The following is a 22,959-nucleotide window of genomic DNA, read 5'->3' as shown; positions in this document are numbered from 1 at the left end:
AGAATCCCAACGGTTGATTTCCGCCAACTACTTCTGCGCACGCGCAAAATATCCCGGGCCTTTTGGCAAAACGCGTTTCTCTTGGGATTTGGCCTTCAGGACGCTCCGTAGTCGGAGGCGTGGCAGAACAGAAGACGCCAAGGAAGTTGGGTTGCGATTGGTTTCTACTTCGTGTTCCCGGAACTTAGTGGGCGTAGCGCGAAGGCTGAAGGGAGCGTGGTGATCAGATTCTAAGTCTGTGCGACTGGAGGCGTCAGGAACTGGGGGAGCTACCATGCCTCGGTATGCTCAGCTGGTTATGGGCCCCGCCGGCAGCGGGAAGGTGAGGATTTGGCAGGCGAAGGAGGGAAATGTTTGTGGGAGGTAGGGAGGTTCGGGTCCTGAGGGAAGGGCTGGCGGTTGTATTGGGGACCCTGAGACCTGGGCAGCTCGCTTCTGCAGCCTGGGCTTCACTGTCCTTTTTGTTGTTCTTTTGAAAGGAAATTAGTGATAGTTGCTAGTTTTTATCGCATAATTAAGCCCAAGATACTGCGCTTAAACTTGTTTCCACAACAACCCCGTGAGTTAAGTCCTGTTATCCTACTTTGCCGGTAAGGAAAATGAGACTTAAGTTTTTGCTCAAGATCGCACAGCTAGTAAGTGACGGCTGGAATTTGAATCCAGTTTTGTGTAACTCCAGAATCTGCCCGTGTCTTTAACCCGGGAGGTTAATTTAAGGTGGGGTCTCGTTAATCACTGTTTCTCAGAACTTGAGGTGTGGACTTGCGGTGTACTTAGGAAATACATGGGCCTGACATTAATGAACATTGAATCGTATATTGAGAAAGCCGCTCCCTTTTCAGTTTTCTTTCAGTTTGCATTGAGATGAAATCATCAGTTTGGTGCTAGTGTGTCTTCAGTTCAGTTCAGTTGCTCAGTCATGTCCGACTCTTCGCGATCCCATGAACCGCAGCACGCCAGGCCTTCCTGTCCATCACCAACTCCCGGAGTCCGCCCAAACCCATGTCCATCGAGTCGGTGATGCCATCCAGCCATCTCATCCTCTGTCGTCCCTTTCTCCTCCGGCCCTCAATCTTTCCCAGCATCAGGGTTTTTTCAAATGAGTTAGCTCTCCTCATCAGGTGGCCAAATTATTGGAGTTTCAGCTGCAACATCCGGAGAAGGCAATGGCACCCCACTCCAGTACTCTTGCCTGGAAAATCCAATGGATGGAGGAGCCTGGTGGGCTGCAGTCCATGGGGTCACTAAGAGTCGGACACGACTGAGCGACTTCACTTTCACTTTTCACTTGCATGCATTGGAGAAGGAAATGGCAACCCACTCCAGTGTTCTTGGCTGGCGAATCCCAGGGACGGGGGAGCCTGGTGGGCTGCCGTCTATGGGGTCGCACAGAGTCGGACAGGACTGAAGCGACTTAGCAGCAGCAGCAGCAGCTTCAACATCAGTCCCTCCAATGAACACCCAGGACTGGTCTCCTTTAGGATGGACTGGTTGGATCTCCTTGCAGTCCAAGGGACTCTCAAGAGTCTTCTCCAACACCACAGTTCAAAAGCATCAATTCTTCTGTGCTCAGCTTTCTTTAAGTCCAACTCTTCACATCCATACATGACTACTGGAAAAACCATAGCCTTGACTAGACAGACCTTTGTTGGCAAAGTAATGTCTCTGCTTTTTAATATGCTGTCTAGGTTGGTCATAACTTTGCTTCCAAGGAGCAAGCATCTTTTAATTTCATGGCTGCAATCACCATCCACAGTGATTTTGGAGCCCAGAAAAATAAAGTCAGCCACTGTTTCCAGTTTTCCCATCTATTTGCCATGAAGTGATGGGACTGGATGCCATGATCTTAGTTTTCTGAATGTTGAGCTTTAAGCCAACTTTTTCACTCTCCTCTTTCACTTTCATCAAGAAACTCTTTAGTTCTTCCTCACTTTCTGCCATAAGGGTGGTGTCATCTGCATATCTGAGGTTATTGATATTTCTCCCGGCAATCTTGATTCCAGCTTGTGCTTCATCCAGCCCGGAATTTTGCATGAGGTACTCTGCATATACATTAAATAAGCAGGGTGACAATATACAGCCTTGACATACTCCTTTTCCTATTTGGAACCAGTCTGTTGTTCCATGTCCAGTTCTAACTGTTGCTTCCTGACCTGTATACAGGTTTCTCAAGAAGCAGGTCAGGTGGTCTGGTATTCTCATCTCTTTCAGAATTTTCCACAGTTTATTGTGATCCACACAGTCAAAGGCTTTGGCATAGTCAATAAAGCAGAAGTAGATGTTTTTCTGGAACTCTCTTGCTTTTTCAATGATCCAGCGCATGTTGGCAATTTGATCTCTGGTTCCTCTGCCTTTTCTAAAACCAGCTTGAACATCAGGAAGTTCACGGTTCACATATTGCTGAAGCCTGGCTTGGAGAATTTTGAGCATTACTAGCGTGTGAGACAGAGAAGGCAATGGCAACCCACTCCAGTACTCTTGCCTGGAAAATCCCATGGATGGAGGGGCCTGGTGGGCTGCAGTCCATGGGTCGCTAGGAGTCGGACACAACTGAGCAATTTCACTTTCACTTTTCACTTTCATGCATTGGAGAAGGAAATGGCAACCCACTCCAGTGTTCTTGGCTGGAGAATCCCAGGGACGGGGGAGCCTGGTGGGCTGCCCATCTATGGGGTCGTACAGAGTCAGACACAACTAAAGCGATTTAGCAGCAGCAGCAGCAGCAGCGTGTGAGATGAGTGCAATTGTGCGGTAGTTTGAGCATTCTTTGGGATTACCTTTCTTTGTGTCTTCAACACGTCTTTAATTCTCCTCTTTTTCAAGAGCAGATCTTAGACTCAGAGCTTTTGACAGGCAATTATATTTACCTAGAACTAAAAGAGTTTTAAAGTTGTGTTATCTTTTATGGTTATCTTCACGTTATGATAAGCATAGCTGCTTTTCTGGTTAGAGATACAATTTTTTCTTGTAAGCAACTATTAAGGAAATCCTATTAGAGGCTCTTAAATATGGTAGAAATTGTGAGTATATTGATCAAATAACAGGAGTGTGGGAAACACGAGTCTGTGAAAGTGTTTTGTGGCTTCAGTTTTTCAGTTGACAAACTCATTCCTCTGATTCTTGGCTTATTCTGGATGCAGGAGATACACAGGTGACAATGGTGTGATCCTTGCTTTCCTGGAGCCAGTAGTCTATTTGGGATGTGTATGTGTGTGTTAGTTGCTCAGTCATGTCCGACTCTTTGCGACCCCATGGATGGTAGCCCACCAGGCTCCTCTGTCCATGGGATTCTCCAGGCAAGAATACTGGAGTGAATAGTAGACTGCTATCACACTTATAGGTGACTGGTCGATTAAAATGTAATGTGATATTTAGAGAGGGCTCCTAGGCAGAGAGAACAGTGTGTGTCAAGTCACTGAGGAGAAAGATAAAAGCATGATAGAGGTTATTTTTATATTCTAGATTAACTTTCACACTGTGTTAAATAAGTATCTTTCTATAAACTTTTGATGCCTACTATCAGAAATACTCTGGGGGATTGTGTTGTGACTAAAATACACACACAAAAATCCTCTGCCCTGATGGAGTTTATTCAAACATATTAATCAATTAGAAATAATTATTAAGTACTTATTATGTACCAGGTACTGTTATAGCTCCTGCGTGCATCTCAGTTGCTCAGTCATGGCCAGTTCTTTGAAACTCCATGGATTGTAGCCCACCAGACTCCTCTCTTCCTGGGATTTTTCAGGCAAGAATACTGGAGTGGGTTGCCATTTCCTCTTCCATTGGATCTTCCAGACCCATTGATCAAACCCACGTCTCCTGCACTGGCAGGCAGATTCTTTACCACAGAGCCACCTGGGAAGTATGTTATGGCCCCTAGGCTTATAAAACTGAATAAGACACATCCCTGCCTTTCTTTATTTATTGGTTGTGTCAGGCAGCTTGTAGGATCTTAGTTCCCAGACCAGGGATCAAACCCTGCCCCAGCAGTGAAAGCACCAAGTCCTAACCACTAGATTGCCAGGGAATTCCTAACACATCCCTGCCTTTAAATAGAGGGAGGGAGAGACAGACAAGTAGCCTTAATGTAGTATATGAGGGATGAAGAATTCTGTAAACCAGAAGGTGTAAACTGAAAGCGTATTGCCAGGCTGTTTTATTGGCCTAATGTTCTCTCATCTTGGATTGTTATTCCGCTGGCCTGGCAAGCTCATTGCTGTCCCTCAGCTCAGATACTCTCTTCTCAGATACATCATCCCTAACCAGCCTACCTAAAGCTTTGTTTGGACTGTACCAATCCTAGTGGATACATCATGTGTTAGATGCTGCACAGTGTAATCAGAAATTTTCCCTTTAAATTCTGCTTGTTGCAGATGAGAGCAGTAAGGAGCCTTAGTGATCATGGAAGACATCACATTTAGAGACAAGAAAATTTAGGGAGAGAATGCAAAAGCACCTCCCCATGAGTCTGAGCCAGGTCTGGATCCACAGCCCAGTCAGGTGTCCTAACCCCCAGCCTAATGCCTTTTAGCTTCTTGGTCAATGAAGGAATAGTTTTGGCCTTAGTAGACTCTGCCCAAGGTGGGTGGAGAGTCCTTCTGGAGGTGGAGGGGTAAGCACTATACTGAGCTTTGTTCTAACCCCTCGTGCTTGTGACATTACAGAGCACTTACTGTGCCACCATGGTGCAGCACTGTGAAGCCCTCAATCGATCTGTCCAAGTTGTGAACCTAGATCCTGCAGCAGAACATTTCAACTATTCCGTGATGGCTGGTAAGTCCTGAGCAGAGCCTTCCCCCTCCTTCAGGAAAAATAGGAGAGTGGGGAGGCAGTGAGTGCTGGCTGCTGCACACAAAAGCTGAAAATTAATGCAGCCTGGTCCCCTGCTTTCATGGTGAACATCATGAGGCTGAATGTCATGTGGTGACATCAGCTCATGTTGATGTGTGTGACAGTATCCTTTCTTAGTTTCTGATGTAGGAATGAAAAGTGAGTACACGCTCCCTCACCACCCTTCCCTTCTGTTTTTTTCGTGTTTGATCCTGTTTGGTAAATCTGTTTTACTGCTGATCGTACTATACTATAAGTGAGCAACCTTTAAATATTTTGTTATGTTTTTTAATCTTTTAATTTATTCAGATGTCTACTGAGCACTTGCTTTATGCTGGACACCAGAGTCGTAACAGAGAAGAACACAGATATTCTCCCTGCCTTTGTGGGCCTTTTAGCAAGGGACATAAGCAAAATGATAAAATGGGTTGCAGATTGTGATAAGTGCTGCTATAGGCTGATGTGAAGAAATAACTAGGGAAGAATGCTTTAGGTAGCATAGTCAGGGATGACATCTCTGAGGAGGGGCTATTAGGGCCTAGACCTGAAGATGGTAACATGCTCACCAAGCTGGCAAAAGGCTTTCCAAGATGAAGAAACATCAAGGTCACTATATAGCCGAAAGATGGGAAAGGGTTTGGTGTGTTCCAGACAAAGCAAAGGTGTTGATGAGCTGGGGCATAAGAAGTGAAGGAAGGAGATGGGTAGCAGCTAGTAGGACAAGAGAAGTATGGCTTTTATCCTGTTTTTTTTCACCCTGTTAGTCTGTTTGGGATGCTGTAACAAAACACTACAGACTGGGTGGCTTCTAAACAAAAGAAATGGATTTCTCACAGTTTTGGGGCCTGGAAGCTCAAGATTAGGGTGCTGCCAGCATGGTCAGGTTCTGGTGAAGGCCCTTTTCCACTTCTAGACTGACGACTTCTCACTGTGTCCTCATATGATGGAAGTGGGCGAGGGATCTCTTGGGACCTCTTTTATGAGAGCACTGATCTCATTCATCTTCCCAAAGTCCCACTAATTAATATCATCACGCTGGGCATTAGGTTTTCAGCATGAGTTTTAGAGGGACACAAATACTCATAAAGGAATTCCATGGCAGTCCAGTAGGACTCCATATTGCCATTGCAGGGCCATGGATTAGACCCCCTGCAGGCTGCGTACAGCAGAGCAAAAAAAAAAAAAAAAGCAAATCAAAAAAACCCCCTCAATTCATAGCACCTTTCAATTGTGAAATGCCATTTGAGGGTTTCCAGCAGGGGAGAGAACTGACATCTGATTTATGTTTTTAAAAATATCTCTGGCTCTCAGATGAAAAATGGACTCGAGAGAGTCAAGACTAGAAGGGGGACTGGGGTGGTCGTGGTGGAGATACAAAGGTGCAGACAGGTATCAGTTCAATTCAGTCGCTCAGTCGTTCCGACTCTTTGCGATCCCATGAATCGCAGCACGCCAGGCCTCCCTGTCCATCACCAACTCCCAGAGTTTACTCAAACTCATGTCCATCCAGTCAGTGATGCCATCCAGCCATCTCATCTTCTGTCGTCCCCTTCTCCTGCCCCCAATCCCTCCCAGCATCAGGGTCTTTTCCAATGAGTCAACTCTTCGCATGAGGTGGCCAAAGTATTGGAGTTTCAGCCTCAGCATCAGTCCTTCCAATGAACACCCAGGACTGATCTCCTTTAGAATGGACTGGTTGGATCTCCTTGCAGTCCAAGGGACTCTCAAGAGTCTTCTCCAACACCACAGTTCAAAAGCATCTATTCTTTGGTGCTCAGCTTCACAGTCCAACTCTCACATCCATACATGACTACTGGAAAAACCATAGCCTTGACTAGATGGACCTTTGTTGGCAAAGTAATGTCTCTTCTTTTGAATATGCTGTCTAGGTTGGTCATAACTTTCCTTCCAAGGAGTAAGCATCTTTTAATTTCATGGCTGCAGACAGGTATATATTTTGCAAATAGAATTAGCACATTTTGTGGGAGATTGAACTAAAAAGGTTGGAAGAAAGGGAGGGATCAAGAGTCACTGTTAGGTTTCTGACTTGAGCTGTTGACTGCATGATCCTGTTTACTGGGGAGGAAGACAAGTCAGTGTAGGATCATTTTATATATATATATATATATATATATATATATATATATATATATTTAAAGATGTTTATTTTGGTTGCATTGGATCTTTGTTGCTTTGTGAGAGCTTTCTCTAGTTGCAGCAAGTAGGGGCTACTCTTCATTGTGGTGCTTGGGCTTCTCATTGTGGTGATTTCTTTGTTGTGGAGCACAGGCTTTGGCCGTCTGGACTCAGTAGTTGCTCCATGTGGGATCTTCTTGGAACAGGGATCGAACTCGTGTCCCCTACATTGGCAGGTGGATTCTTAGCTATTGCTTCACCAGGGGAACCCCGGGCCATCAAATTAAGAAATGGAATTGGTTTTCTTTGTTTGATTTTGTTTTACTTGTTTATCAGTTCAGTTCAATTCTGTTGCTCAGTCATGTCTGACTCTTTGCAGCCTCATGGACTGCAGCACGCCAGGTTTCCCTGTCCATCACCAGCTCCTGGAGCTTGCTCAAATTCATGTCCATTGAGTTGGTGATGCCATCCAATCATCTCATCCTCTGTCATCCCCTTCTCTTCCTGCCTTCAGTCTTTCCCAGCATCAGGATCTTTTCCAATGAATCAGTTCTTCCCATCAGGTGGCCAAACTATTGGAGTTTCTGCTTCAACATCAGTTCTTTCAATGAATATTCAGGACTGATTTCCTTTAGGATTGACTGGGTTGATCTCCTTGCAGCCCAAGGGACTCTCTCAAGAATCTTCTCCAACACCAGAGTTCAAAAGCATCAATTGTTTGGCACTCAGCTTACTTTATAGTCCAGCTCTCACATCCATACATGACTACTGGAAAAACCATAGCTCTGACTAGATGGACCTTTGTTAGCAAAGTGATGTCTCTGCTTTTTAATATGCTGTCTAGGTTTGTCATCGAGCCCATCTTTGCATGAAATGTACCCTTGGTATCTCTAATTTTCTTGAAGAGATCTCTAGTCTTCCCATTCTGTTGTTTTCCTCTATTTCTTTGCATTGATCGGTGAGGAAGGCTTTCTTATCTCTCCTTGCTATTCTTTGGAACTCTGCATTCGGATGCTTGTATCTTTCCTTTTCTCCTTAGCTTTTCGCTTCTCTTCTTTTCACAGCTATTTGTAAGACCTCCCCAGACAGCCATTTTGCTTTTTTGTATTTCTTTTCCATGGGGATGGTCTTGATCCCTGTCTCCTGTACAATGTCATGAACCTCCATCCATAGTTCATCAGGCACTCTGTCTATCAGATCTAGTCCCTTAAATCTATTTCTCACTTCCATTGTATAATAAGGGATTTAATTTAGGTCATACCTGAATGGTCTAGTGGTTTTCCCCACTTTCTTCAATTTAAGTCTGAATTTAGCAATAAGGAGTTCATGATCTGAGCCACAGTCTGCTCCCGGTCTTGTTTTTGCTGACTGTATAGAGCTTCTTCATCTTTGGCTGCAAAGAATATAATCAATCTGATTTCGGTGTTGACCATCTGGTGATGTCCACGTATAGAGTCTTCTCTTGTGTTATTGGAAGAGGGTGTTTGCTATGACCAGTGCGTTCTCTTCGCAAAACTGTATTAGCCTTTGCCCTGCTTTATTCTGTGCTCCAAGGCCAAATTTGCCTGTTACCCCAGGTGTTTCTTGACTTCCTACTTTTGCATTCCAGTCCCCTATAATGAAAAGGACATCTTTTTTGGGTGTTAGTTCTAAAATGTCTTGTAGGTCTTCATAGAACCGTTCAACTTCAGCTTCTTCAATGTTACTGGTTGGGGCATACATAGGCTTGGATTACTGTGATATTGAATGGTTTGCCTTGGAAATGAACAGAGATCATTCTGTCATTTTTGAGATTGCATCCAAGTACTATATTTCGGACTCTCTTGTTCACCATGATGGCTACTCCATTTCTTCTAAGGGATTCCTGCCTGCAGTAGTAGATATAATGGTCATCTGAGTTAAATTGACCCATTCCAGTCCATTTTAGTTCGCTGATTCCCTAGAATGTCGACATTCACTCTTGCCATCTCCTGTTTGACACTTCCCATTTGCCTTGATTCATGGACCTGACATTCCAGGTTCCTGTGCAATATTGCTCTGTACAGCATCGCACCTTGCTTCTATCACCAGTCACATCCACAACTGGGTATTTTTTTTGCTTTGGCTCCATCCCTTCATTCTTTCTGGAGTTACTTCTCCACTGATCTCCAGTAGCATATTGGGCACCTACCTACCCGGGGAGTTTCCCTTTCAGTGTCCTATCATTTTGCCTTTTCATACTGTTCATGGGGTTCTCAAGGCAAGAATACTGAAGTGGTTTGCAATTCCCTTCTCCAGTGGACCACATTCTGTCAGACCTCTCCAGCATGACCCGTCCGTCTTGCGTGGCCCCAAACGGCATGGCTTAGTTTCATTGAGTTAGACAAGGCTGTGGTCCGTGTGATCAGATTGGCTAGTTTTCTGTGATTATGGTTTCAGTGTGTCTGCCCTCTGATGCTCTCTTGCAACACCTACAGTCTTACTTGGGTTTCTCTTACCTTGGACTTGGGATGGTATAGACCTAACAGAAGCAGAAGATATTAAGAAGAGGTAGCAAGAATACACAGAAGAACTGTACAAAAAAGAGCTTCATGACCCAGATAATCACGATGGTGTGATCACTCACCTAGAGCCAGACATCCTGGAATGTGAAGTCAAGTGGGCCTTAGAAAGCATCACTACGAACAAAGCTAGTGGAGGTGATGGAATTCGAGTTGAGCTATTTGAAATCCTGAAAGATGATGCTGTGTAAGTGCTGCACTCAATATGCCAGCAAATTTGGAAAACTCAGCAGTGGCCACAGGACTGGAAAAGGTCAGTTTTCATTCCTATCCCAAAGAAAGGCCATGCCAAAAAATGCTCAAAGGAAAGGAAGGAAAGTTGCTCAGTCGTGTCCGACTCTTTGCGAGCCCATGGACTGTAGCCTACCAGGCTCTTCCCTCCATGGGATTCTCCAGGCAAGAGTACTGGAGTGGGTTGCCATTTCCTTCTCCAGGGGATCTTCCCGACCCAGGGATCGAACCTGGGTCTCCTGCATTCCAGGCAGACGCTTAAACCTCTGAGCCACCACGGAAGCCCTACCGCACAATTGCACTCATCTCACATGCTAGTGAAGTGATGCTCAACATTCTCCAAGCCAGACTTCAGCAATATGTGAACCATGAACTTCCAGGTGTTCAAGCTGGTTTTAGAAAAGATAGAGGAACCAGAAATCAAATTGCCAACATCCGCTGGATCATCGAAAAAGCAAGAGAGTTCCAGAAAAATATCTACTTCTGCTTTATTGACTATGCCAAAGCCTTTGACTGTGTGGATCACAATAAACTGTGGAAAATTCTGAAAGAGAGGGGCATACCAGACCACCTGACTTGCCTCTTGAGAAGCTTATACGCAGGTCAGGAAGCAACAGTTAGAACTGGACATGGAACAACAAACTGGTTCCAAATAGGAAAAGGAGTATGTCAAGGCTATATATTGTCACTCTGCTTCTTTAACTTCTATGCAGAGTACATCATGAGAAACGCTGGGCTGGAAAAGGCATAAGCTGGAATCAAGATTGCCGGGAGAAATATCAATAACCTCAGATATGCAGATGACACCACCCTTATGGCAGAAAGTGAAGAGGAACTCAGAAGCCTCTTGATGAAAGTGAAAGCAGAGAGTGAAAAAGTTGGCTTAAAGCTCAACATTCAGAAAACTAAGATGATGGCATCCGGTCCCATCACTTCATGGGAAATAGATGGGGAAAGAGTGGAAACAGTGTCATATTTTGTTTTTTGGGGCTGCAAAATCACAGTAGATGGTGATTGCAGCCATGAAATTAAAAGACGTTTACTCCTTAGAAGGAAAGTTATGACCAACCCAGATAGCATATTGAAAAGCAGAGATACAACTTTGCCAACAAAGGTCTGTCTAGTCAAGGCTATGGTTTTTCCAGTGGTCATGTATGGATGTGAGAGTTGGACTTAAAGAAAGCTGAGCGCTGAAGAATTGATACTTTCGAACTGTGGTGTTGGAGAAGACTCCTGAGAGTCCCTTGGACTGCAAGGAGATCCAGCCAGTCCATCCTAAAGGAGACCAGTCCTGGGTGTTCATTGGAAGGACTGATGCTGAAGCTCCAATCACTTTGGCCACCTCACGCGAAGAGTTGTCTTATTGGAAAAGACCCTGATGCTGGGAGGGATTAAGGGCAGGAGGAGAAGGGGACGACAGAGGATGAGATAGCTGGATGACATCACTGACTGTATGGACATGAGTTTGAGTAAACTCTGGGAGTTGGTGATGGACAGGGAGGCCTGGCATGCTGCGATTCATGGGGTTGCAAAGAGTTGGACACGACTGAGTGACAAACTGAACTGACTGAGGTTTGTCATAGCTTTTCTTCCAAGGAGCAAGTGTTTTTTAATTTCATGGCTGCAGTCGCCATCTGCAGTGATTTTGGAGCCCAAGAAAATAAAGTCTGACACTGTTTCCATTGTTTCCCCATCTATTTGCCATGAAGTGATGGGACCAGATGCCATGATCTTAGTTTTCTGAATGTTGAGCTTTAAGCCAACTTTTTCACTCTCCTCTTTAACTTTCATCAAGAGGGTTTTTAGTTCCTCTTCACTTTCTGCCATAAGGATGGTGTCATCTGCATATCTGAGGTTATCAATATTTCTCCAGGCACTCTTGATTCCAGCTTTTGCTTCATCCAGCCTGGCATTTTGCATGATGTACTCTGCATATACGTTAAATAAGCAGGGTGACAATATACAGCCTTGGCGTACTTCTTCCCCGATTTGGAACCAGTCCCTTGTTCCATAATCAGTTAAAACTGTTGCTTCCTGACCTGCATACAGATTTCTCAGGAGGCGAGTAAGGTGGTCTGGTATTCCCATCTCTTTAAGAATTTTTCCACAGTTTGTTGTGATTCACACAAAGGCTTTGGCATAGTCAATAAAGCAGAGATAGATGTTTTTCTGGAACTCTCTTGCTTTTTTGATGATCCAGAGGATGTTGGCAATTCGATCTCTGGTTCCTCTGCCTTTTCTAAAACCAGCTTGAACATCTGGAAGTTCATGGATCATGTATTCCTGAAGCCTGGCTTGGAGAATTTTGAGCATTACTTTACTAGCGTGTGAGATGAGTGCAATTGTGTGGTAGTTTGAGCATTTTTTGGCATTGCCTTTCTTTGGGATTGGAATGACAACTGACCTTTTCCAGTCCTGTGGCCACTGCTGAGTTTTCCAAATTTGCTGGCATACTGAGTGCAGCACTTTCACAGCATCATCTTTCAGGATTTGAAATAGCTCAACTCACATTCCATCACCTCCACTAGCTTTGTTCGTAGTGATGCTTCCTAAGGCCCACTTGATTTCGCACTCCAGGATATCTGGCTCTAGGTGAGTGATTGCACCATTGTGGTTATCTGGGTCATTAAGATCTTTTCTGTATAGTTCTGTGTATTCTTGCCACGTCTTCTTAATATCTTCTGCTTCTGTTAGGTCCATACCATTGCTGTCCTTTATTGTGCCCATCTTTGCATGAAATGTTTCCTTGATGTCTCTAATTTTCTTGCAGAGATCTCTAGTCTTTCCTATTCTGTTTTTTTCCTGTATTTCTTTGCGTTGTTCACTGAGGAATCCTTTCTTATTTCTCCTTGCTATTCTTTGGAACTCTGCATTCAGATGCTTATATCTTTCCTTTTCTTCGTTGCCTTTTGCTTCTCTTCTTTTCTCAACTATTTGTAAGGCCTCCTCAGACTACCATTTTGCCTTTTTGCATTTCTTTTTCTTGGGGATGGTCTTGATTACTGCCTCCTATACAATGTCACGAACCTCTGTCCATAAGTTTAAGAATAGAAATGCTGGGCTGGAAGAAGCACAAGCTGGAATCAAGATTGCCAGGAGAAATATCTAACCTCAGATATGCAGATGACACCGCCCTTATGGCAAAAAGTGAAGAGGAACTAAAAAGCCTTTTGAAAGAGGAGAGTGAAAAAATTGGCTTAAAGCTCAACATTCAGAAAACTAAGATCATGGCTTCTGGTCCCATCACTTCATGGCAAATAGATGGGGAAACAGTGGGAACAGTGTCAGACTTTATTTTGGGGGGCTTCAAAATCACTGCAGATGGTGACTGCAGCCATGAAATTAAAAGACGCTTACTCCTTGGAAGGAAAATTATGACCAACCTAGATAGCATATTTAAAAGCAGAGACATTACTTTGCCAACAAAAGTCCATCTAGTCAAAGCTATGGTTTTTCCAGTGGTCATGTATGGATGTGAGAGTTGGACTGTGAAGAAAGCTGAGCGCTGAAGAATTGATGCTTTTGAACTGTGGTGTTGGAGAAGACTCTTGAGAGTTCCTTGGACTGCAAGGAGATCCAACCAGTCCTTTCTGAAGGAGATCAGCCCTGGGATTTCTTTGGAAGGAATGATGCTAAAGCTGAAACTCCTATACTTTCGCCACCTCATGCGAAGAGTTGACTCATTGGAAAAGACTCTCATGCTGGGAGGGATTGGGGACACGAGGAGAAGGGGACAACAGAAGATGAGATGGCTGGATGGCATCACTGACTCGATGGACGTGAGTCTGAGTGAACTCCGGGAGTTGGTGATGGACAGGGAGGTCTGGTGCTGTGATTCATGGGGTTGCAAAGAGTCAGACAGGACTGAGCTACTGAACTGAACTGAATGTATATTCACATTGTTCAAACTGCAAAAGGCACAAAGAGTAAGTATGCAGGAAAATGTCTTCCTCCTATCTCTGGGTCCTGGAAGGTGGCTTCCCTCTTTCGAGGCAGCCAGTGTTGCTAATTTCTAGGGTATCTTTCCATAGTCTATGCATGTAAAAGAAAATGTATATGTATATATGTATACATAGTAAATTTTTGTCTTTTTTTTTTTTTTTAACACAAATGATGGCATTCTAACACAGAGTTTTGCACTTTTCACTTAACAGTATACCTGGGAGATCATATCACATCAGTACTTAAAGAACTTTTTTTGTTGCTGCACAGGATTCCATTGTCTGGCTATAAAAAATGCATTTAATTTGTTTCCATGGATACTACTACAGTGAATAGCCACGGACAGAAATAATTTCATACATGTGAGTTGCTATATAATTGTTAATTATCACCAGTGAGGATGATGCTCTTGTGTTCTGGGCCTGTCTGTTGTTTTCAGACATCCGAGAACTGATTGAGGTGGATGACGTGATGGAGGACAGTACTCTGCAGTTTGGTCCCAATGGAGGATTGGTATTTTGCATGGAGTACTTTGCCAATAATTTTGACTGGCTGGAGAACTGTCTTGGCCATGTAGAGGATGACTACATCCTTTTTGATTGTCCAGGTAAGTCAGCAATTTGAATGTGTCATTTTACTTAAGATCACGCTCTTTCAGTCCTCAGTGGAGACAGTGGAGTTAGCATTTGTAGCTCTAAACCCTGCCGCAGTACGGTGCCATTTGCTCATTCATCGTCTCTTATTCATTCACTGAGTTTGCTGAGTGCTTATCTTGTTCACTGGAAATACCTAAAGATCAAAGTGGCCATGGTGTCTGCCCTCATGGAGCTCATAGGAAAGTGGGAATGTTAGGCAGTATAAATCAGAAATCACCCAAATGATTATTTAATGATTATTTAATATTCGTGACAGGCTTCAGCACAGACCAGCACGCAGCAGGGAGGTGGGGGGTTTCTGACCAAGTAGTGTGTGAGCCAGGCCATAGGGTGAGACAAAGGAGACTGTTCTCCAGGCAGAAAGCATGGGCTGAAGACCTTGAGGCAGGAGCCAGGTGGGTTTGAGGTGCCCAGTAAACAAAGGGAAGTGTCCTGAGGTGAGACTGGTAGGGGACAAATGATCACACCGACTTCTCAAGCCAAATCATGAATTTTAGACTTGAGCCTAACCTAGTTTTGATCATTTGTGACTCTTATATTTTTCCCTTTTTTTTCTTTATTTTAATTGGGAAATTGCTTTACAATATTGTGTTGGTTTCCCCTTTGTTTTTGATTGAACACACACATCCACAGAAAAGTGCAGATATCATAAGTGTACAACTTGATGAATATTCCCAAACCTAACACACCTTCATAGTACTTGCTTTTGATTAGCTAAAACAGAAGTGTGAAGAACATCACTTTCTACATAAAACTGAATAGTTTCCTTGGGATTCTCTTGGTATTGTGATTGCTTTAAGAGCCTGTAAGATCCCTTAAAAGTTGAACAAATTACCACCAGAGGTTGACTTCCTTTTTTTTCATTTTCTCAGCTGTCTTATGGCAAAATTTTTTTCTGTACTTTGATAATTTACCTTGTGTCCTGATTGTAACAGTCTTGTAATGTTCTCCATGTAGGTCAGATTGAGTTGTACACTCACCTGCCTGTGATGAAACAGCTGGTCCAGCAGCTGGAACAGTGGGAGTTTCGAGTCTGTGGAGTTTTTCTTGTTGATTCTCAGTTCATGGTGGAGTCATTCAAGGTTTGAGAATATATCTGTTGTCAATTCTTTAGTCATGGGTACAGGCAGATGACAATCTCCTTTAATTGTTTTTTGATTCTGAATATTTCCCAAACTATACTCCAGAGTTATTTAATATCCCTTATTATTAAATTATTATAATAATTTTTTTTGGCCATGCTTTGTGGCATGCAGGATCTTTTGAACTGTGCCTCCTGAAGTGGAAGCACTGAGTCTTAACCACTGGACCGCCAAGGAAGTTGCTATAATAATGTATTTTTAACATTTATATGGTAAATTATACTATACAGATTTGAGAGTACTACTATGAAGAAAAATTAGGCAGATGTGTGCATATATACGTCTGTTTTTCTGATAATGGTTTGTCTAGTTTATGAACTATCTAAAACAAACTTTACTTCTCATTAGTAGCCCCTAAGGAATCCCAAACCACCTGACCTGCCTCTTGAGAAACCTATATACAGGTCAGGAAGCAACAGTTAGAACTGGACATGGAACAACAGACTGGTTCCAAATAGGAAAAGGAGTACATCAAGGCTGTATATTGTCACCCTGCTTATTTAACATATATGCAGAGTACATCATGAGAAATGCTGGGCTGGAAGAAGCACAGGCTGGAAACAAGGGAGAAATATCAATAACCTCAGATATGCAGATGATACCACCCTTATAGCAGAAAGTGAAGAGGAACTAAAAAGCCTTTTGAAAGAGGAGAGTGAAAAGATTGGCTTAAAGCTCAACATTCAGAAAACTAAGATCATGGCTTCTGGTCCCATCGTTTAATGGGAAATAGATGGGGAAACAGTGGAAACAGTGTCAGACTGTATTTTTGGGGGCTCCCAAATCACTGCAGATGGTGATTGCAGCCATGAAATTAAAAGACACTTACTCCTTGGAAGGAAAGTTATGACCAACCTAGATAGCATATTAAAAAGCAGAGACATTACTTTGCCAACAAAGGTCCATCTAGTCAAGGCTATGGTTTTTCCAGTGGTCATGTATGGATGTGAGAGTTGGACTGTGAAGAAAGCTGAGTGTCAAGGAATTGATGCTTTTGAACTGTGGTGTTGGAGAAGACTCTTGAGAGTCCCTTGGACTGCAAGGAGATCCAACCAGTCCATCCTAAAGGAGACCAGTCCTGGGCGTTCATTGGAAGGACTGATGCTGAGGCTGAAACTTCAATACTTTGGCCACCTCATGCAAAGAGCTGACACATTGGAAAAGACCCTGATGCTGGGAGGGATTGGGGGCTGGGGAGAAGGGGACGACAGAGGATGAGATGGCTGGATGGCGTCACCGAGTCGATGCACATGAGTTTGGGTGAACTCTGGGAGTTGGTGATGGACAGGGAGGCCTGGCATGCTGTGATTCATGGGGTCACAAAGAGTCGAACACAACTGAGCGACTGAAATGAACTGAAGGAATATTTGATAGGAATGATTAAAGATATCATCTAAATTGAGAATTGTGATCACTGTTGTTTATGTCTACCTTTTCCCATCTCTTCCTCACCCTGGGAAACCAGGAGTCAACCATCTGATTAGTGAAATGTCCTGTCTTTAGAATTAGCCCTTCTTTTACTTAGGCCAGTTTTGCTCAGAGAGGAGCAGAAACCTCTCTTTTGTGCAAAGAGACCAGGGAACTTTCTTCATACAAAGTTAATTCATCTTCCCTTTTCTGTTTCCTCCTTCAGTTTATTTCTGGCATTTTGGCAGCTCTGAGTGCTATGATCTCTCTAGAAATTCCTCAAGTTAACATCATGACGAAAATGGATCTGCTGAGTAAGAAAGCTAAAAAGGAAATTGAGAAGTGAGTTCATTTCCGTTATCATCACATCTCTGTTGCTGAGATGAACCCTCTAAGCTTCATTTAAATGTGAAGCTATAAAACTAGTTTCCTGATTTATTCTTATTTTATTTATCTGTCTTCTTTCTCACTTTTAAAGGTTTCTAGATCCAGACATGTATTCTTTATTAGATGACTCTACAAGTGACTTAAGAAGCAAAAAATTCAAAAAATTGACTAACGCTATATGTGGACTGGTAAGCTTTTGAAGTTGTTGAGTTTTGTTTTTAATGGCCTTGTCAGGTGTTTATCAGCATCCATTCAGTGGCCACTGTTTTGGAAAGCACAGGCCAACCCTATTCCCTTGCAAAGGTGGGAGGGTGGGAGTCTGTGGACTGGCTGGTCAGCAGTTGAATTTAGAAGCAATCACTGGCAATAGCCAATAAATAAAATGACATACCTATTATTCTAAGCTGTTTTGGGAGTTCAGAACTGTCTTTGCCCTTATGAAATTTCCAGTGGTTTTTGAATTCAGGTAAATGCCAATGAAACAATGTCTAGTTAAGTGTTGTAGTTGGTCAGAGGTCAGAAAAATCAGTATAGATTTGCTGTTGTTATGTCTCTGTCTCTCCTCTCCACAGCACACACACAGCTGATTTTAATCAGAAGTTGTAAATGGTTACAAAACTCAAATATAATTTGAAAATTAAGTATTGTATACCTCAGAATGACCTTTTCTGAAATCCTCAACTTGTAGATTGATGACTACAGCATGGTTCGATTTTTGCCTTATGATCAGTCAGATGAAGAAAGCATGAACATTGTATTACAGCATATTGATTTTGCCATCCAGTATGGAGAAGACTTGGAATTTAAAGAACCAAAGGTAATTTCTGGTTTGGGGTGTTACTGCCTATATGTAAGAGTGTTTACCAGCACTCTGGCCTCCTGCATAATCCCAGCAAGTCTAAATTTTGTCTTCATGGTGGCAGTAGGCTAGGCTGTTCTAGGTAATCTTTGAAATTGACACCTGTGCTAAACAAGCAATACCAGTTTTACTCTGCCTTTCATTGAGTTAATACATATTACTGAGTTGAATTCTTTGTACTCAGAGCATGGGCATATATGCAAAGAGGAGGTGAAGTTCAACTGGCCTTGGGCTGCCCTCACAAATGTCAGTGGGGCCCTCTCCCAGCACATTAGCTGAGAATTGACATGAATGTAAACTCAAGTAAGAGTTTACTTTTAATGGGACATAAACCTTTTGCTGTGCTGTGCTTAATTGCTCAGTCAGGTCCAACTCTCTGCGACCCTGTGGACTGTAGCCTGCCAGGCTCCTCTGTCCATGGGAGTCTCCAGGCAAGAATAGTAGAGTGGGTTGCCATGCCCTCCTCCAAGGAATCTTCCCATCCCAGGGATTGAACCCAGGTCTCCCGCATTCCAGGAGGATTCTTTACCGTCTGAGCCACCAGGGACTCCCCATAAGCCTTTTAATTTATCACATATCTGGAAACATCTATCCATCATTCCTTTTGTTATTATTGATTACTGTGAACAACACCCAGAGCTGGTGCTGGGCCTTAGCTCTTTACAGAGCATTGCCTAAAAATAGTAAGCACATATTAGGTCTAACTGAGGAGAAATGAATGTATTTTCTTCTTTTTTTTAAAATTTTATTTATTTGGCTGTGCTGCATGCAGGATCGTTTTTAGTTGTGGCATGTGAACTCTTAATTGCAGCATGTGGTATCTAGTTCCTTGACCAAGGGTCGAACCTGGGCCCCCTGCATTTGGAGTGCAGATTCTTAGCCACTGGACCATCAGGGAAGTTCTGAATTAAATGTATTTTGTATCTTGTGTTTCCTTGGTGTCAGGAACATGAAGATGAGTCTTCTTCTATGTTTGACGAATATTTTCAAGAACACCAGAATGAATGAAGAGTTTATTTATAAAGTAACTATATGTGTGAGGAGCTTATGGCTGAACTGGCAGAACCTTCTTCTCTTAGGAAGATGGAATGCTAGAGAAAGCTACTTATTTAATGAAAAAAATAATACTTGACTCTTTATCAGCAATCATCAACATGCCTGAATCAAGTTCTTAGGTATTCTGAAAGTGCTTCTGTTAAACGTGGCATCGTTTGGTATTATTTTAACAGCATCAATTTAGATTTTAAAAGTCAAAGTTGAATGTACATAGATTTGTATATATAATATAAATTAGGACCTGGGGTACAGTTAAGACCAGTCTACTTTTAGTTTCACTGTTGATCTTTGTTATTTTTGAAGTTTTTTTGGAGGGACAGGAATTATTGTAACAAAATATACATTATATGTTCAGAGAAATAAAATCTGGAAGGATAGAGATAAGACCATTGCTTATTAGTAGCTTCTAGTTTTCCTACACTGAAAATGTATTTATTATTTGTGTAATTAAAAAATGAAAAAAGTAACTGTGTCTTAAGATATATATAAATAAAAGAAATATAGCACTAACTTTTCATCACACTTTTGTTTTCCAATCAGAGTTTGAAATACTCAACTAAGGCAAATTTTTGAATGAGTAAATTTCCCCAAGTGTCAAAATGTAGGCAGTGACTTTGTTTTTTAAAATGTGGTTTATAGTCTCTGAGCACTTGAAAAATGGATACTTTGCTTTAATAACAAATGCACACAAAAATGCAAAAGACATAATTTTTTCTTTTTACCTTCTTGCCACATTGAGTGGTTTATTTTCAGTATTTCTAAGTTCATTTGTGATAGGTACTGGGGAATGGCTAATCAGTCAACAGATACTTCTCCAGCACCCGCTAATAACCCAGACCCTGCTAACAGAAAGCAGAATCTCTTTCATTTAATCCTCACAGCAGGTCCAAGTTCCATTGGTGTTGGATCTTCCTACTGATGCAGATCAAGTCCCTGTAGAAAACCTGCAACTCAGGTTAAATTTTTAATCATTCTTGGGCCTAGATAGCAGAAGTACACCTACAGTGTCAAATTTGATCCATTTTCATTAAAGATGTAAAGTGTGAGGGGCCATAGCTATCAGGAGTAACTGATAGCAATGTGCCTGGGGGCCCAGGCTGGGGGCAAGAGTTGGGTATTTGCACCATAATCTGCTGGTGTGAGCTAACTCTCACAGGGGCACTTAGGAGAACATGAGTAGTAGACAACGTGAGGACAGACTGGGCTTCTTAGGGACTTCTTCTGTGGCCCAGTTCAGTTCAGTCGCTCAGTCGTCTCCGACTCTTTGCAACCCCATGGACTGCAGCACACCAGGCCTCCTGGAGTTTACTCAAACTCATGTCCCCTGAGTCGGTGATGCCATCCAACCATCTCATCCTCTGTCATTCCCTGCTCCTCCTGCCTTCAGTCTTTCCCACCATCAGGGTCTTTTCCAGCTTTTCGCATCAGGTGGCCAAAGTATTGGAGTTTCAACTTCAGCCATCAGTCCTTCCAGTGAACACTCAGGACTGATGTCCTTTAGGATGGACTGGTTGGATCTCCCTGCAGTCCAAGGGACTCTCAAGAGTCTTCTCCAACACCACAGTTCAAAAGCATCAATTCTTCGGTGCTCAGCTTTCTTTAGAGTCCAACTCTCACATCCATATGTGACTACTGGAAAAACCATAGCCTTGACTAGATGGACCTTTGTTGGCAAAGTAATGTCTCTGCTTTTTAATACGCTGTCTAGGTTGATCATAACTTTTCTTCCAAGGAGCAAGCATCTTTTAATTTCATGGCTGCAGTCACCACCTCCAGTGATTTTGAAACCCCCCAAAAATAAAGTCTGTCACTGTTTCCACTGTTTTCATTTGCCATGAAGTGATAGGACCAGATGCCATGATGTTAGTTTTCTGAATGTTGAGCTTTAAGTCAACTTTTTCACTCTCCTCTTTCACTTTCATCAAGAGGTTCTTTAGTTCTTTGCTTTCTGCCATAAGGGTGGTGTCATCTGCATATCTGAGGTTATTGATATTTCTCCCTGCAATCTTGATTCCAGCTTGTGCTTCATCCAGCCCAGCGTTTCTCATGGTGTACTCTGCATATACATTAAATAAGCAGAGTGACAATAAATAAGCAGCCTTGACATACTCCTTTCCCTATTTGGAACCAGTCTGTTGTTTCATTCCCAGTTCTAACTGTTGCTTACAGTTATGGTAATCTGCATACAGATTTCTCAGGAGGCAGATCAGGTGGTCTGGTGTTCCCATCTCCTTAAGAATTTTCCACAGTTTGTTGTGATTCAAACAGTCAAAGGCTTTGGGATAGTCAATAAAGCAGAAGTAGATGTTTTTTTGGAACTCTCTTGCTTTTTCTTTTTTCTGTGGCACTCGAGTATGCAAAGGGCAAAAACACCCTGATCTCAGTGTTGCTAGATTTTAGAAATGTTACTGTCACCTGAGAGAGGAAGGAAGATAAGACAGCTTTTCATTTGCCCTCCTCATCCTGCTTGAGCTATACCTCCCTCATTTAGCCTTATGGGGAGTTTGGTGTGTGCCTGTGGGGAAAAAGTGAAGGGCCAGATTCCATTTCCTTCCCCTCTGGACACGGGGGTTTAAAAGATGAATATGACAATTCTAGTCCTGAAAGATTTCAGTGCCTTATAGGAGAGCCTGACATGATTCTTTAGACAAATTTATGAGTGGGTGCCAGGTACAGGAAAGAATAGGAACGCTGAGGCCAAAAAGGACCTTAGTCTGATCTGCTGGGCCCTTAAGACTAATTATAAACAAGGAAACCTCTAATAAGGAATGTGAAGAAGAAAAAAATAATGAAAAGGAGCGTGATTGTGGGGCTACTTTGCTCCCATCAAAGAAGCCTCCTCTTGTTATTAGTCACTCAGTCGTGTCCAACTCTCTGTGACTCCATGGACTGTAGCCCACCAGGCTCCGCTGTCCATGGAATTCTCCAGGCAAGAATACTGGAGTGGGTTGTCATGCCCTTCTCCAGGGGTTCTTCCTGGAGAACCTTGAACCCCGGTCTCCTGCATTGCAGGCAGATTCTTTACCATCTGAGCCACCAGAGAAGACTATCTTTACCATCTGGGACCACCAAGGAAGTCTCCTCCTAAAAGGTGCACTTTGGCCAGAACTTGGCTTTTAACCTGAGGTGCTTTCCAGTAAAGGTTAAGAATTCCTTAGCTTTTAGTATGTTCCAGGCATGTAAGTTCTAAGCACATTCCATGCAATTCATTTCATCCTCACAAAACTGATGTAATCACTTATCTCCATTTTCAGATGAGGAAACTGAGGCATGGAGGTTAACTTGACCAAGGTGACACAGCCAATAAATGTTGGAGCTGAATTCAAACCCAGTTTTTCTCAACCATTACACAAAGAATCGCAGTACGTAATCACACAAGAGTAATACACAAATACACAAATCCCTTCTGTGATCGTTTTTTCCTTTTTAAAATCAGTGGATTGAGTTCATTCTTTCACTCAACACATATTATTGATGCTTATCTTGTACCGTCCTATTACAGGTATAGGGATATAAGCAGTGAACACAACAGACAATCCTTGCATTTTTGACGTTCATACGAATGGACGGAGACAAAACCCAAAAGTAAAACATAAAAGAATCATAAGAACTGAGGGAAAGGGGAATGAAGTGGGACTGAATTTAGGATGACCCAGGGAATGCTACTGAAAAGGTGATCTTTGAGAAAAAACAAAAGAGGTGATATATCTAGGATTCTGTAACCCCGAAATCAACCTCATTCTCGCGCACTCTTCACGCAGGCGCGA

At 42.8% G+C, this 22,959-nt stretch overlaps 1 protein-coding gene across 4 annotated transcripts; it reads left to right on the top strand.

Moving 5' to 3' along the window:
* The first annotated feature begins 164 nt into the window (after positions 1–164).
* Positions 165–22,860, top strand: GPN3 (GPN-loop GTPase 3). 4 transcript variants are annotated; one of them, XR_011561171.1, is made up of 9 exons: positions 165–322; positions 4,671–4,779; positions 14,125–14,292; positions 15,299–15,423; positions 17,117–17,232; positions 17,369–17,465; positions 17,966–18,094; positions 22,447–22,554; positions 22,695–22,860. XR_011561171.1 is itself a non-coding variant. In XM_070769538.1 (8 exons), the coding sequence occupies exons 1-8, from the start codon at positions 275–277 to the stop codon at positions 22,471–22,473; spliced, it is 819 nt and encodes a 272-aa protein (XP_070625639.1). In that variant the 5' UTR covers positions 165–274; the 3' UTR covers positions 22,474–22,592. The 4 variants fall into 4 exon arrangements, 3 of the variants coding, with proteins under 3 accessions (XP_070625639.1, XP_019833389.1, XP_019833390.1); XM_070769538.1 differs by lacking the exon at positions 22,695–22,860 and having other exon boundaries at positions 22,447–22,592; XM_019977830.2 differs by lacking the exons at positions 22,447–22,554; positions 22,695–22,860 and adding an exon at positions 19,082–19,702.
* The last annotated feature ends 99 nt before the right edge of the window (positions 22,861–22,959 follow it).

The sequence above is a fragment of the Bos indicus genome, chromosome 17, assembly GCF_029378745.1.
Source record: "Bos indicus isolate NIAB-ARS_2022 breed Sahiwal x Tharparkar chromosome 17, NIAB-ARS_B.indTharparkar_mat_pri_1.0, whole genome shotgun sequence".
Classification (NCBI taxonomy): Eukaryota; Metazoa; Chordata; class Mammalia; order Artiodactyla; family Bovidae; genus Bos; species Bos indicus.
Note: the sequence above shows the minus strand (reverse complement) of the source record. Positions and strands in the feature narration are given on the sequence as shown.